A 16,977-nucleotide genomic window follows, 5' to 3' on the forward strand; every position below is an offset into this window, starting at 1 on the left:
TTATTGCTCTTCACTCGACTCAAAAGCTTCAAAATATTTGAAACTTCCCTCTGCTATTTAGCCTCTTTCAGCAAGAACCCCCTCCCCATCACCACACTCAACATTCCCCGGGTTCCACCCCAGAAATTGAGCCCCCAAGCCCCTGACTGTGGCTTCCACTCAAGCCGGGCTCCTCGAGAGTCCAGCATCTTCTCAGTCTATCACCCTCCCTGCCCTTTGACCCTCGATTCTGTTACTGTCACATGGTCAGTGCTGGCAGAACGTGCACGCTCTGGTCCTGCTTCTGCCTGTGTGATCTTAGGAAGGTCACCTCTTTTCCTTTAGCCTCAGTTTCCCCATCTGTACAATGACGACATAGCTAAGAGTCAGTGTATCTGCTGCCCCTGATAAAGCCCCTATGTATACATACCAAGGCCTTCCCATTTACCCCTTATTTCATGCTCCACCAGGTGGGGATGCTGGAGTGGCCTCTCCCACATCAGCCCCGGGTCTCATCTGGCTCTGAAGTCTAGACTTGTACCACGCACAAAATCCCACGGATGCCTGGCAGGCTGGCTCACTGACACTCTCCTCAGCCTCTGTGAAAATTACAGCAGTGAAACATGGCTCCCTGACAGGTATCTCCTTGTGAAACAGTATGTATGCATGTAAGTATAGTGGGAGAGATGCACACAGTAATAATAATATTAATACTACTAGTAATACACAGCTACCGTGTGCCAGGAAGAGGCAAGGGCTTTTATATATTATGGCTGTCGGTTAATTCACCAGGTGAATTCTTATCTATAGAATCCTACAGGTAAGCAGACAGAGGGTCCACCAAGTGACATGTCTATAAGAGAATGTCCTATTTTCATATAGCACACCAAGTAACAGCGAACTCTCACAAGGCCAGACGTCCTTCCTCTCCTTGAGCACAGGAAGGACTTAAATGAGGTAGGTGCTACCCTGAAGCCTCCTTCACACCACCTCTAGAGCCAGCAGATCGTACGCCCCTTCTTGCCCTCCTTTATGATCCAACCCACCAGTGGGGCCCACTCCCACCTCTCACCTGTCATGAGACCCCAATGCCTCACTCAAACCTGAGCACTTGTCTGCCCCCATTCTTCACCTGCCTAACCCACCCATCCTCATCCTCCCATACCCAGCTGGGTATCACCTCCCCCAGGAAGCTTTTCATGATGCCTCAGGTTTATCTAAGAGCCTCTACCTCCCACAGCTCTGACCTTTTCCTGTTGTTCCAGGGTAGGCACTCACTATAGTGGGACTAGGAGGGGGGGAAGCGGGACAGACTCCACCCACTGCTCTATCCTGAGTCGGGAGAGTGCCACTGAATCAGGAGAAACCCCAGAGGAAACACAGGAGGCTAAGGACCTCAGCTGGAAGGGGAAAAGTCCAGCTAAGTATGCACTTGCCACTTGGCCTCAGACGGCCCTTCCCTCTGTTCACTTCTATGCTGGTAGGTTGGTTATGGAATAGCAATTATGCAAAAGTGCTGAGTACTGGGGGTGGGAGGGGTGCATCAGACACAGGTGAGACCCTGCCTCCACCTGTGGGAGCACACAGCCTCAGAGGAGACAACTTGTACTCAAACAACCTGGGCTGCAGCAGAAGGGACCCCCAGGAGAGGTCTGAGGAAAGGGGTCACTGCCAGCCTTGGTGGGTGGGGGAGCTTCAGGAAGAGCTGAAATGGGCACTGGGCCTGCAAGGATGAACTTGATTAAAATGTGAGGGATAGGCAAGGACATCTGGCCAGTGGGCAGAGCAGAATGAGGCTGTACCGTGACGCCAGGCCCAGTGAGGCAGAAGATGCGCATCCCCTGGCACTAGGAGGCTCATCTGCACACGCATGCGCGGTGACTGGAGCAGAGAGCCTCAGTCCTTCCTCCCAGGTTCCCCAGCAGACACCTTGGCAAGCCATCCCCAAAAGACCCTGACTGTAACTTTTTTTTTTTTTAATTTTTAAATTTTTTTTATTTTTTATTCATTTTTTTTTTTTTTTTTTAGAGAGGAGATAGAGAGAGAGAGGAGAGAGAGAAGGGGGGGAGGAGCTGGAAGCATCAACTCCCATATGTGCCTTGACCAGGCAAGCCCAGGGTTTTGAACCGGCGACCTCAGCACTTCCAGATCGATGCTTTATCCACTGCGCCACCACAGGTCAGGCCCTGCCTGTAACTTTTTGAAGGACCCTACACCCTGAGGCTTCTTTGAGAATGGCGCCTGTCCTAGGCTTCAAAAATGCAAAAAAAACCCCAAAAAACCCCTCAAAACAAGCCCTCTCAGAACATTCAAGTACCTGGCACTCACATCCCTGATCCCTCCGTTTCCCTGCCACATCACCCAGTCTCTGCCAAGTACAGTTCAGCAATTGACATTAACAAAAAGTGCTGCCAGTCAGAAGATGGAGGCTGGGTGGTGGGCATGCAGGGGCTCTCGGAGGTCCCAAATGAGAAAGTGACAACCTTAGAAATGTGTCAAAGGCAGGGCTGCCCAAGGCCACCTGGCCCTGACCTCTGGTAAGGCCAGAATGAGAGGTCTCTATTTTCTGCAATTTCAGAGCTTTACATTCTGAAAACTACATCTTTACATAAAGAAAAGATGCAGAGGGCCTATATACATTTGTGTGTGCACATGTGAGTGCCAAAGGCTGAGAAGTGAGCTGCCAAGGGCTGAATTCAGAGCTTATAAGACTAAGTGGACATTTCCCCATTTGTGGCACCTGGCCATTTGAAGCAGAGACACACACACACACACATAGATAAATAGATAGAGATACATTTCTAGGTATAGGTACACAGAGTATCTCATTTCAACCTCCCAAACAGGTAAGTAGCCTTCCTATCATCTTTTAGATGAGGAAATTGAGGCTCAAAAAGGCTAAGAAGCTAGCGAAATGTCAAGTGGTAAAGGAGCAATCTGCACATGGCACTGCCCACTGAGGAGCAACCTCCTATCAACAGACCTGTCCCCAGGGCCCCTTTTCATGTGCCCACGTGAGAGAACAGGGGGGAGGCCAGTCTTTCTCAACCCACACCTCCCCTTATTTATGGGGATGGGGACAACTAAGGCCCACAGAGGGGCAGGATTTGCTCATGGCCACCCAGCCCAGTAGCTCTCAGGACAAGAACCCAGATCCCCTGATGCCCAGCTATGCAGAGGGATCCCGAGCCCCAATGCTGTCCTCCACTGAAATGGTCACTTAGTCCCCCCCCTCCCCCCAGGGCAAGCTGCAAGCCCAGCTTGATACAATTTCTAAGGGGAAATTTGACTGGAGTGACCTCTCATTTCAATACCTTTCAATGTGTCTATACACAATGGAATACTATGGGGCCATGAAAAAGAAGGAAATTTTACCTTTTGCGATAACATGGGTGGACATGGAAACTATTATGTTAAGTGAAATGAGCCAGGCAGAAAAAGAAAAATATCATATGACCTCACTCATTTGAGGAATCCAATGAACAATGTGAACTGAGGAACGGAACTGAGACAGAGGAGGGATCAAAGGGACCAGAGGGAAAGGGGATGATAGGATGGGATAAACCTGAAGGGAAGGGGGGAGGGTGCTGTGGGGAAGGGGGCAAGGAAGATGTTGAGGGGAATAGGGGGGAGGGAGATGCATTCGGGGCCACACTAGAATCTATGTAAACACAATAAATTAAAATCAATAAAAAAAAAATACCTTTCAATGTGTCTGAAAAGAGGCCAGTCCCACCCCATGCCTGTCACACCCACAGCAGGAGGGACCAGGAGGCTCCCACCTCTCATGCTGACAGCTAGCCACGCCTCCCGCAGCCCCCAATTCTGCCTCTCTCATGCCTCTCTCTTTAGCTGCCAAGGTTCACAGGCATTGTCCTGCCTGAGTGTTTGTTAAAAAATGTATTTTGGCCAACATTTAAAAACTGAGAGAGTTCCAGTTTCTCCTGAAAACTCCGTTCTGGCCTTCCTAAGCTCACTATTACAAAGGGCACCCAAGGGAGACACACTGTAGCTTGCCCCCGGGGCTACTGACTCTAAGGCTGAGTCCTTGATACTGCTGACCACTGCACTGGCTCCTGGGCCTCCCTGCCAGCACAGCAGGCTCTGCTCCAGGCCCGGCTCTAAGCACCATGCCCAATACACCACCTCCCTGAATCCCCCACCCCCGGGCCCACTGCACAGAGTGGGGCACTGACAGCAGAGGAAAAAGAAGGCCTGGCCCAGAAGTTCTGGCAAAAAACTTGTTACCCTGTCACCACTCTTGAGGTGCAACTGCTTTGGTCACACCTGACAAAGGTGAGCATTCATCCCACAACCAGGCAGAACACAAGTAGATACCAAGCCCAATGCTGCCCTTTAGCAGCAAATCTAGAGAATGACAAACAAGAAAAGCATCAGGCAGGCCAACAGAAGAAAAACAATTTAACTCCTAACTGATGCATATTTTCTTTTCACTATTTTCTACCTCTAAACTTCACCCTCAGAATAAATCCATCCAAACTAAAAACAGGAATATCATTTAAACTAGATAAAGAACATAACTGCATTAGAAATGACACTATATCCAAAATGAAAACTGGAAATGAAGACCAATCACACTTTGGACAAATTCACTTGCAGTTTCTTTAACGGATTCTTAAGACAGAACCATAGGGTCAGCTTCCCATGAAATAAATTTTCAGTGTTTACAATTACAAACACCCTACGACTTCAGGTGGTTTTTTCAGGAGAATTTGCATGGTTGAACCTGACTCCAAGGCTGAGGCTGCAACTTCTAGGATGCCTGCACCAGGGCCTTATGAAGCCATCAGTGTGACCAGTCAGCAGGCAAAGTTAATTGCAAAGTTTATTACAGTTCAGAAGGTGTTCATTTCTAAAAGGAGATGTTTCTAATAAATTAGTAGTAAGGAAATTAACTGCCACTATGTCTTTTAGGTCTACAGGGTCAAAGAATCCCACCCACCCACCACACAAACTTTCAAATTATAACAGAAACACTCATTAAGGTATTCACAGCAAGTTTCACTCATGCATAATCTCCAGTAATGAAGGTTCAAGCATCAGAAATTTGAAGCTAGAGCTTAATGAGTTTGCTTTCAACAGCTAAGCCCCACCCCCACCCCCACCCCCAATGCTGCTAAGGAGCTCTCAGGCAATTGTGCTCGCACACCCTGGTGCTGTCATTCAGGACCACCATCCCTGGGGGCAGCAGCCTCGGGGTTGGCCATTGCTCGAAACCAGGAGGCCATGTACAGTGACTCTCCTGACCTGTCACAGCTTGCTCAGAGGGCAAAGGGGAGGGCCATGACTGAACACAGCTGACACCTTATGTAGCCCCAGGATGAAGCCATCGTGGGCAAAGCAGCAATTCTGCCCAGGCTCCAGGACATGAGGGCCCCAAGCAGACTCTGGACGTAGGTAGGTGGATTAAACACGGACCGTTGCTTCCCCCTTTTCAGAAAGCTCTGGATTATGTTTCAGTTCCTTATTACAGAGGTTAATCAAACGGACACCTCTTTAGCTGCAGCCCACTCTCTAAAAATGCCCCGCGCGTAAAGCGAATCCGGAGAGCACGCCCGTGGGGTACCGAGACAGGGGTTTCCCGAACCTCCCGCGCTCCCCACGCCGCGAGGGAGTGACATCAGAGGCTCGCGTGGATTGATCATGCAGCAAGCCCGGCTCCGGGAGTACGTGCGCAGGGAGCCGGGCCTCCGGGCAGAAGCCGGGCAAAACTGACCCTTCTTCAATTTATTCAGACAGCCGGAGCTGCAGAAGGAGCGCACGGAGGCCGTCTCCCAGCAGCCGCGTCCCTTCATCCCCGCGGCGGGGCGGCCTCCGAGTAGCGGGGCGCTACATGGCTCCAGGCTCCGGGGGCTCGCAAGGACGCACGTACAGCTCGGTGGGCCGCCCGGCGGAGGCGGCGGGCGCTCACGGGTCCCAGCACTGCGTTACCACAATGCACCACTGCTGCCCGCCCGCCACCCGGTGCACGAGCCCATTAACCCCGTCTGTGCCGTAGAAGCAGAGTGGAGCTCGATCTGCGCGGTGTCCGCCCCCTTCTCCTCCCCTGAGAGCGAGAGCGTGGCCTCCTCCCCCCGCCCGCTGGAGCGAACCCCAGGGCACCCTGGGCACCGGGCGGGCTCCCCACTTAAATGTCATGTTCTAATGGGAAAATCCAAGCAAAGGTGTCTCCCCCCTTCAACGTCAGGCTTGGCATTTGCTTTATTTCAAAAGGAAAGTTGCCCTTGAGAGCCGACGGACACGTGGCTGGGGCTCTGAGGATGATTCCAGGAAATCAGGATCACCTCTGATTCTGCTGCGGTGGCAGGTGCACCTGTGACCAGCCACCTGCAACTACCTGTCCACTGTCCCAGAAGAAGGCAACAGGCAGGGCCCCAGGGAACCAGGCTCCCTTGGCACTGCTACCATAGGGCTGCCAGCAACTGGAGACAGACCTGTCTCCTCCGGGACCTCTGTGAAAACAAGAAAACAACTTGCCTGTCCAGCTGCCTACCGGAGTTCTCCATGGGATGTCTGATGGGCATCAAAAACCCAACTCACCAAATCTGAGTTCCCCATGTGCCCACTCCCTTCTGCCAGTCCTCTCCACCTCACCTATTGGCAGTGCCATCCTCCTACTTGCTCCAGACAGAATCCTTGGAGTCATCTTTGACCGTTTTGTCCTTTAGACTCACCTCCAAGTTGGTCAGCATATCCTGACAGCTCTACCCTTAAAATACAATCAAGATCCCTTCCCTTCTCGCAACCCCCCCCCCCACTTCTGCCACCTAGGCTTAACATACTGTCATCGTACCTGTGGACTGGTCCCAAGCCTCCCATCAGGTTTCCCACTTCCACTCTGCAACCCCCCCCCCCTCTATGCTCAGTACAACAGCCAGAGAGACCCTGTTCCAAAATATGTCAGGCTTTGTCACTCTTTTCCTCTGTGGTCTCCAAGTCCCTACAAGTAGGCCCATCCTGTCCGTCCCCCCCACCACCTCTGGTCTAACCACACTGACATCTTGGCTTGAATATACAATTGCTGCTGCAAGGTAGTCCAAGCTGGGACCAGCCCCACTCCTTGGCCTCCGCCCCCACCTCACTCTGCCCTGTTTGTGTCTTTCTGACTAGATTAGACTCTGAGCCCTGGTATTGGGTCCCAGTCATTGCTCCATCCCAAAAAATCTGCCTGCTTCCCCAGATAACCCCTCCCCACCTCACAGGAGGCTCAGTCAACAGAATTTATGAACTGTAATTTACTGAAACTGAATCAATCAATTTTCACCAATTTAAAGGCTTTCATATATACAATGAGCTCCTGTTATAAATGTAACAGATTCAGACAAGATAGTGCTGGGTCAATACTTTCCTTCTGTGACTCTGAAGTAACTGAGTGTTCTTTCCACCTACAGAAATAATTCTTTGCAACTGTGTTAGATTCATTGTCCCAGGGGATATAAGGCAGTTAGGCACTCTAGGCCATGTTTTTTGTTCCTTTGTTTTTACTACAAAATAAAGACCATTATAATGATGCAAATAGCCACTAATGATAAACTACTGATTGAGTGCCAAGTGCAGGGCTGCAAGCTTCACCTGTAGTTCCTCATTTAATCCCCACAGAATAGCTTTGTTTGGTAGGTTCCACCAACACCCTCTTTTACAGATGAAGAAACTAAGGCTCAGAGGTAAAGTGACCTGCCCGGGATCAACATGCTTATAACTGGCTTGTCTGGCTGACCCTGGAGATCACACTAAGAGCCATTCTCTGCAGGGGTCCCTTAAGCAGAAAGTTGCTCCTTGGGCTGCCAGCAACCTCGTGAGGAAAAACGGAAAAACGAGGTGAGACTGGACTAGTGTATTCCATGCTTTGGGGAATGCTAGAGCACATACAGATGACTTTTACAGGGCTTACCTATGCAAGAATAAACCCGACCCAGTGTATTTAATCAGGCACTCAGTATGATGGGATCTAAAAACTGGGAGAATCTTTCTAATTCTGTCTCAGAGCTGAGGAAGAGGAGGGCAGAGGAGCTGAGTGCCCTGTGTTGTTCTCACAAGTCAATGCTGGGGTCGCTGACACTGTTTCCTTTGTCTCCCCACCCTCACCTAGAGCCATGACTGCCTGCCTGCTGTGGCCTGGAGAAAATAGGCAGCAACAAATAGCCAGGAGTAAACTAAAATAGTAAAGAAAAACATGAAGGATCATGTGGTCTTGCTAAGGCAAACACACACAATTTCTCCTATTTGTAATTACCATAATTATTTTACGCTATGTCACCTCAAACAATGATCAGATTTTGTTCATGTGAAATATATACTTAAAAATCTACAACCTAGCTTTTAACAGGTACCCAAACAGGTGCCAATTTGTCCTTAAAGAAGAAGATACATTAGCTGGAAAGCTATCCAGCAGCGAGAAAGCCAAGAGACCGAGCATACGATAACTGGGGGGTAATCCCAACTGTTCTGCTGGCTGCCCCAGGCCCCATACAAGTTTCCTTCCCATCCACATGCAGGTAAGGCTGAACCCCATCCCCCTTCCTGCCCCCATCTGCATCCATGCATGGAGGGCATCTTTTGAACAGCTCCAGGAAAACAGCCCCTAACGCTCTAAACATGACTTTCTAAAACCGAGTGTACCAACTCTGCAACCTTCCTGAAGTCCACTCACCCCAAATACCCTGTGCTGGCAAATGCAAAAACAGCTGTGACCCTCCTTCTAAGGTATATCTGACTACACATTCAGACAAGCTGATTTGGTCCCTTCAAAGTCCTTGGTTTCCTCTCATGTTTATAATGACCACTTCCTTGGCCAGGTCTCACCTGGGTGTTGCAGCTTCCCTGGAGACCGGCCTCCCCACTTCCACTTGCTACCAGAACACTGTTGATCAGACTCAGTTTCCAGGATCTTCCTTCCTTTGCTTAATAATATGGCACACACACAAACTCAAATGAAATTCACATATACATATGTGTGTGTGTGTGTGTTCGGGGGGGGGGGGGTGTATCTGTTGCCCATCCCAGAATTGGAAACTAGTGTGAGGCTGGCCAGGGGGTGGGAGGCACATGAATGCCCCAGAAGAACCACAAGCATGTCCATTCCCTCCAGCCCAGGGTACACAATGGGGAAGGAACACGAGTCCCTGCGTCCAATGTCATTTGTTGCAAAAACCTAGAAGCAACCTAAGAGTCTAACAGTAGGTGAATATTTATTTCACCAACTTTATGAATGCCACAGAGTCATTTAGACTTACATATATGATGGCTCTGCAGAACTAAGAAACTGTGCTTAAAAACAAAATATGAAAAGGAAAAAGGCAAATCATGCGATATAGCAGGGGTCGGGAACCTTTTTGGCTGAGAGAGCCATGAACGCCACATATTTTAAAATGTAATTCCGTGAGAGCCATACAATAACCCATGTATGTTACGCATTATCCAATAAAAATTTGGTGTTGTCCTGGAGGACAGCTGTGATTGGCTCTAGCCACCCGCAACCATGAACATGAGCGGTAGGAAATGAATGGATTGTAATATATGAGAATGTTTTATATTTTTAACATTATTATTTTCTTTATTAAAGATTTGTCTGCAAGCCACATGCAGCCATCAAAAGAGCCACATCTGGCTCACAAGTCATAGGTTCCCGACCCCTGTGATATAGTGTAGGTAATTATATGAAAACTATGCATCTACAGAAATGTTCAAATAATAGGATCACTGGCAAATTTCCTTGAGTCTGGGCTCCCAGAATGCCCTGGGCTTCTTTCTTTCCCAGGACCTAGCATGCCTGACTGTAGGTTCCTATTCATTTGTCAGTCTCCCATGCCAGACGACGAACTCCTTGATGGCAGAGATTGTGGTCTTTCCTCGCTATGCTTAACCTCCAGTGTGGCCCAGCACATGAATGAATGAGCATGAGAGCAAACAAATCAATCAACTGATTAATGAATCGATGGATGAAAGCTAGTTAGTTACTCACCAGAAGCCCCATTTGACCCAGCCTACACACCCAAGGACCTTCTTGCCTCCCCAAGCCTTCTCTGTCACTGCCCCCATCCTAACCCTTCTTGTCCATAACACCACACAGCTCCTTCTGCTCTGCACCACTGCCCTTGACTGGACCTTCACTGGACCACACAGACTTGAACACAGGCTGAGGAGTCCTGCAGGGCCAACATCTGATGGTAGCTTCCTGACCAGAGCTGGCCACAGCTCTCAACCATTGTAGGAATTAAAGACCTTTGGTTCCCCCCTCTGGGCCTCAGGCTTATCACTAATAAGGGGTTTGGGCCCACATAAGAGGCGCTCGCCTTCTCTGTTGTCTAATGAATCAAATTCTCCGAGTTCTGTCTAGCATACAAGTGCCTTGTGGGGATATCTTAAGAATGAAGCCCTTTGAAACAGCAGTGTTCTAAGAATAGCCATACATAGATGCCGACTGCCATCATCATTAATAAATGATTCTGCACTAAAGCCAAAGAATTAATTTGAGAGCAATTTATGATAATGTGTTGCTAGGCAATTAAAATAAACTTCCGAGGGCAGAGAAAGGTAATTTTATCATTGACTACTTTAGATCAGAAAAATGCAATGGGGAAGAGGCACCATTCTAGTGAGTTTGAAAACAGGCAAAAATGAGACAGATTTCACTAGGGATGATGCCAGGGCCTGATTCTGCCCATATGTGCCCTCTGCTGCCAGGGGCAATTGGAGAGGCAGAGGGCACCTCTCTGGGAGCAGAGGCTGGTAGGCTTTGTCCTGGAGCCCTGCACATGTGACTGGAAGAGGTGACCTACCTGAGAACCGGGTCACCTGGAATGCCCCGCAAAGAACTGCCGTCAGGTCCCACCAAGCGGCTCTGAGGACTTTGGCCTCTTCTCAGCCCCATCTGCTCCCAGAAGTGGCAGGCCCAGCTGGCCCTACCTGATGGCTTATATCAGTTATTGACCAAAAGCCATTTTGCTTGTTGAAGTCTAAATATTAAGTTTCATCAACAAACTCCTCAAGATAATCAAAAAAGCTAGGATCGCCCTGGCCGGTTGGCTCAGCGGTAGAGCGTCGGCATAGCGTGCGGAGGACCCGGGTTCGATTCCCGGCCAGGGCACACAGGAGAAGCGCCCATTTGCTTCTCCACCCCTCCGCCGCGCTTTCCTCTCTGTCTCTCTCTTCCCCTCCCGCAGCCAAGGCTCCATTGGAGCAAAGATGGCCCGGGCGCTGGGGATGGCTCTGTGGCCTCTGCCCCAGGCGCTAGAGTGGCTCTGGTCGCAACATGGCGACGCCCAGGATGGGCAGAGCATCGCTCCCTGGTGGGCAGAGCGTCGCCCCTGGTGGGCGTGCCGGGTGGATCCCAGTCGGGCGCATGCGGGAGTCTGTCTGACTGTCTCTCCCCGTTTCCAGCTTCAGAAAAATGAAAAGAAAAAAAAAAAAAAAAAGCTAGGATCCCCAAGGGATAACTATCCATTTGTCACTGGGTGACTTGAAGCAAATGCAGGAGCCTCTCTGACCCTCACTTCCCTGATTCTCATCCAGACACAGTGCTATCTCTCTGTTATGGGCTAAACTGTGACCCCAAAATTCATATGCTGAAGTCCAAACCTGCAAGACCTCAGAATGTGAATGTAGCTGCAGACAGGGCCTTTGCAGAGGTGATTAAGGTAAAATGAGGTCATATAGGTAGGTCCTAATCCAATATAACTGATATCCTATAAGAAGAGGCAATTAGGACACAGACCAAGTGATGACCACATGAGGAGACAATAAGAAGGCGGCCACCATCAGGCCATGCAGAGGCCTCAGAAAAAAACAAACTTGCTGATAACTGGTCTTGAATTTCTGGCCTCCAGAATGGCGAGAAAAAGCATTTCGGTTGTTAAGCCAGCCAGTCTGTGGTGTTCTGTATGGCAGCCCAAACAAACCGATACACTTCCCTTTGCAGAGCCATGAGGTGACTCCAGCTCAGGCAAGCACTCAAAAAACACCTGGGGAAAGTGAACCACGCTTGGGACAGGGCACAGATGCCCCGAAAACCTGCCCGAGATAACGCCTGTGCTGGAGGAGTGGATCTCAATGTCCATCAATAAATTTACTTGGTCGTGAAGTTCAGGATGGCTATGAGGCTTTGTCAAAGCTTCTCCCATGATCCCTGTGGCAGATGGGGGAGAAGCTGGGCAGGGTGGACTGATATGGTTGGCAAAGCTGAAGATCAGTGAAGTTAAGGAGTTTGTTCAAAGTCAAAGAGCAAGCACAGACCAGACAACGGTAAAGAATGCAACATTTTAAATCTCCAAGCCCCATATTCCCCCACTACTAAGAAATAAGCCTCTGATTGGCATATCTTATAATATAAACGTTTAGAAACCCCAAAGCCCCACATCCACCATAAACAGAGTTAAAAGATAAAGCAACAAAAAGAAAATGCTTGCAAAATATATAACTGATGGAGGAAAAATAAACAGAACTTAAAATGAGCTTCTACAACTCAGTATAAAAAATGCGAATATCTAAACAGTAAAATGGACACGGATATAAATATATCAGTCACGAAATTGCCTGGTCAATAAACAGATAAAAGTATATGCAGTCTCAGTAGTAATAAGGGAAATGGAAAACAGAGCAAGGAAATGCCTTTTCATTCACCCATCAGAGTAACAAAGAGTAAAAAGAACGATGGGATAGCCTCTATTGACAACCTACACTGTTGGGAGCGGTAAATTTATGCATTCTGTTTAGCTGACAATTTGATAGTGTCTGCTGATCCCTGTCATGGGCATGCCCTTGTAAGCAATTCCACGCCTAGCAATCTATGCTATGGGGAAACTTACGTGCACAAAGAAGCATGTCCAAGAAGGTTCATTAGTGCACTGTCTGGAACAGTAATAAAATGGAAAGAACCTAACTCTCCATCAAAGAGGGAAATGATTAAATAAATTACAATGCACTACAGGATTGTATGGAGTTGTTTTTAAAATGAGAGCGGTCTATTTGTAGTGACATGTAAAGATCTCCAGACATACTGGTAAGGGAAAAAGCAAGCTCCTTATCCACATGCATGATTTGACTTCATTTACATATATGTAAGTTACGTGTGGGGGAGAGGGTGTGTACTCACATGGCTTTGTAAATGTACGGGGAAGGAGCTGGAAAAGCACCACTGTTAAATGGTGTATGTCTGTTGGGAGGGGAGTGAGGTGGAAGGAGGTGTGAAAAATGACTCATTTTATATATTTTAGAATCACTTAAATATTTTACAACCTTGTGTTTCTTAACTAAAGTAATCTCTTAACAAATTACAACTGGAAAGACAGTGCCTGAATCAACTCCTGCTTAGGTTGAAACCTATAAGACCCTATAAAAGACTCCAATGGTGGAAGGGTAGGCATGAAGGGAGGTGCATAATGGGTGAGTTTTGGGGTAGAAGAGTCCAGAAGTCACATCAGAGAGGCCACCACATCAATGCACACAGACCAACCTGGCAGGCAGCAATCAGAGAGGGGCTGGATCATTTGGCGCACCCGTGGCACAATCCCCATGAGGCGGGGGAACAGAGCCGCCCATGGTGATGGGCCCTGCAAAGAATGGATACAGCTGCAGCCAGGTGTGGGGTCAGGAGGCGAGGGCACCTGTCATCAGGCCAGCTACAGGCCTCACCCTACCCTCAGCCACCAGGCTGCTGGCAGACGCTCATAGCCGTGGACGCCAGTGACCTGGAGAGTAACGGCAATGGCTCAGGGAGGAGGCCTAGGAGAGGCCACTGCTCGGGTGTCCAGGCATCCACCTGTGCTCACCTCACCAGCTCTGCTCTGGGCTACATGGTCCAGACAGATGTCAGGAGAGGTGCCAGAAAAGGAGAGACTGTTGTAAGCAAGTGTAGACAGGAGACACAGATGCAGGAAGTGACAGATGCGCTGCTTCTCAGGAGCCACTCCTGAATGCACAGCCCTGTCTGACACCTGCCGGAGCGCCTTTGCTGTGGGTGGCCTGACTCACGCCAACTACCCCTCTTTGAAACCCCTGCTTCCTGGTGCCGCTGCTGCACACCCATCGTCCTCCCAACTCCTCTGTCCCAGCTCCCAGGCAGCAGTCAGTTCCACTCCCAGGTCCTCCCACTCCACGCTGGGGCCAAAGTGATGGTGCCGTGCCCGTCGCTCCAGGCTCGACCTCCCTCTTCGTGCTTCCCCATCTGCACCATCAGTACAGTCCTCCCCTCAGAGTCCCAGATCTCCACAACCCCCTGGGTGCCCCCGCACTCAAGCTGTTCCCAACGGAGCCCAGCATCTCTCCTCTGCTCCCTCTCCAGACAACTCTTTCTGCCCGCAGGCACCAGGCTGGAGACTAAGGGTCAGCTCCTGTGGTTTCTTCCTCTCCTTGGGCCCCTACATGCAATGATTCCCTAAGTTCTGATGCCATTACAATCAAAACAGTTTGCAAATCCATTACCCTCTTTTCCACCTGGGAGGAACCACTCCTTGGCTCACTTACAAGTTTTCAGCTTCTACTTTTACCCCTTCTGATACATCCTTCATGCCAACATAAGACAGTTTACTGAAAATACCATCTGCTCCCTGTCCCTTCCTTTCCGTGGTTCACTGATACCCATAGCAGCAAGTTCAAGTCCAAACTCCTTGGCAAATCACAGCCCATAAGAGCTAAGCCTGTGAACCTCATTCACAACTCACTCCCTATCCTTAGCTCTACCTGCTGCTCCTCACCCCCATGCCTTTGCTCACCTGGCCTGGGATACCTCCCTTTCTTACCCTTGGCTGGCTCCTGTCATCTTGGGGCACTGGGGCGTGGGTCTCCCCTTCCTAAGGGAGCCTTACTTGAAAACTGCCTCCCCAGAGAGGGGGTAAAAAGCTACTTGGGGGAGGGTCCTTCCTCAGGGTTCTCATCACACTCTTGCATATTTCCTGTTACACTCATTACACGGACTCATAAGGATCTTGTCTGTTTCCCTGCACATGGTCAGCACCCTGAGGGTTAGGACTGGGTTGTAGTCACTGCATTAGTATCCTAGGGCTGCCACAAACAACAGAAATTCATTCTCTCACATTTCTGGGGGTTAGAAGCCCACAATCAAGGTGGGGGCCACGCTCCCCACCTCCAGAAGGATGTAGGGAAGGACCCTTTCTCTCCTGTTCTAGCTTCTGGTGGCCTCAGGCATTCTTTGGCTTATGACTGCATAATTCTGATCTCTGCCTCTATCTTCATGTGGCCTTCCCCTCTGTATCTTCACATGACCTTTTCTCTGTATGTGTGTCTGAGTCCAAATTTCCCTCTTCTTATAAGGATAACAGTCATATTGGATTAGGGACCACCCTCAAGACCTCAACATGATTACATCTGCAAAGGTCCTCTTTCCAAAGACACATTCATAGGTACTGGTGGTTAGGATTTCAACATATCTTTTGGGGGGACACAATAAAGCCCACAGCTCTCACTCTGGCGTTACCGATACCCAGCACTGCACCTGACCCGCAGCAAGGCTCAGCTGGTCCCTGTGAATGAATGACTGAGCCAGTGTGCTCTGGGTCCAGGCATGGGGGATGGGTATCAGAGGGGGAGGCAGCTTGGAGGAGGCAGCTCTGCAGCTGGGTCTGCAGGATGCGGGAGAGGGGAGGGACATGTCCAGGGGGAGAAGCACTGCATGGGAGAGGAGGGAGAGCAGGCTGCAGGAGACGCCCTGGCTGTGTGCTTTGCAATGCAGGGGTGCAGGGAACTGGGCCAGCCTGCAGAAAGGCTTTCCAGGCCAGGCTGAAGCATCTGCCCTCATGCTGGAGGCAGCAGGAGGCCAGGGCAGGTTTGTCAGGAGAGCAACGACAAGCACACAACCAGTGTTCCTGAAAGATGAATCTGCCTGAGGCATCCTGGAGCAAGTCTATAAGAAGCCTACCCAATGCCGATGCCTGGAGACAGCTAGGTCAGAAGATATTGCAAAAAGTCAGCCTATAATGAGGAACTGAGTCAGGGTTATGGCAGCAAGGCCTGGGGGGAAGGACAGAATCCAGAGAAAATGTGGTAGGAAAACAGAGAGGGCATGGTCTCAGGAGGGAGGAGAGGAAGAAGCTGAGGTTTGCAGGGGCTGGGGCTCAAGGCAGGAGACAGATGGAGGCCAGTGACTGAAACGGCAGTCCAGGGAGAGCAGGGTGCCTACAGAAGCAGCGATGAAATGCTGTTCAATTAAAAAAGCAAGTACTCACAGGTACACTCATTAAGTAACCATTGAGGCTCGCCTCTATGCAAAGCAGCTATAAGAGATCTACATGCTTCGTAAATAATTCAAGTTTATGGGTAACAAGCACGTCTTTTTATATCAATGCCTTGTTCCCAGGCTATTAGCAGCAGGCATTTTTGGAGAAAGGTCTCCAAACCAAGGGAACTAGAAACTCAACTGAACAACCTTTAAATTACCTCACTTCCCCGGGGAAATGGAAATCAATGCAGTCTGCAAATGTAACCTTGTGCCAGCAGAGGCCAGATGTTGCTGAGTCCTGGGTAGGGAAGTCAGGGGCAGAGGGAGCTGTGCACCTCAGGGGCATCTCTGAGATCCACAGAGGTCCCTGGATTTAGAAAGCCCTTTCTGACAGGACCACCAGCAACACCTCAGGCTTCCCAGTGAGGCATAGCTGGAGCAGTCCATTAGGAGGGGCTCTCGCCTTGGAGGACAGCATAAAGACCCTCCCCCTCTCCCAACCCACCATGAATAAGTCATTCCCTTTCTGGGCCTCAGGCTCTCCAAATCCTGAGAGGTCAGCCTCATTAGTTTCCAAGGACCCTTCCACCTTCTAGCTCTGCTTACAGCTGTGGCTGCTGTCCCTGTTGCTGGACCACAGGCTCCATCCCTGTGTGAGGGTAGGGTAATCAGGCTGGCCCAGAAGGGAGGATGCTGTCACCTCAATGTGAGGATGGAGCTTTGAAGTGTGGGCCTGGAGATCAGGGTGCTGCATGGCTGTGCCACTTTCTGTGCCGTTGGCTCATCTGTGAGGCCCTCTCCTGTGC

At 49.8% G+C, this 16,977-nt stretch overlaps 1 protein-coding gene across 3 annotated transcripts in view; it reads right to left on the reverse strand.

Annotated features, from left to right (window-relative positions):
• OSBP2 (oxysterol binding protein 2) overlaps window positions 1-16,977 on the reverse strand; it is a 128,653-nt gene that overhangs the window by 52,249 nt on the left and 59,427 nt on the right. Inside the window, exon 1 of one of the 3 annotated variants that reach the window (XM_066370485.1) lies at window positions 5,717-5,900. The exons of the other annotated variants lie outside the window; for them this stretch is intronic. Coding sequence (XP_066226582.1) covers window positions 5,717-5,795 — 79 coding nt within the window. The 5' untranslated portion in view covers window positions 5,796-5,900. Of the gene's footprint in view, window positions 1-5,716; window positions 5,901-16,977 lie in introns of those variants that run through there. 3 annotated transcript variants of the gene reach the window in all.

This window comes from Saccopteryx leptura, chromosome 2, assembly GCF_036850995.1.
Source record: "Saccopteryx leptura isolate mSacLep1 chromosome 2, mSacLep1_pri_phased_curated, whole genome shotgun sequence".
NCBI classification, from domain to species: Eukaryota; Metazoa; Chordata; class Mammalia; order Chiroptera; family Emballonuridae; genus Saccopteryx; species Saccopteryx leptura.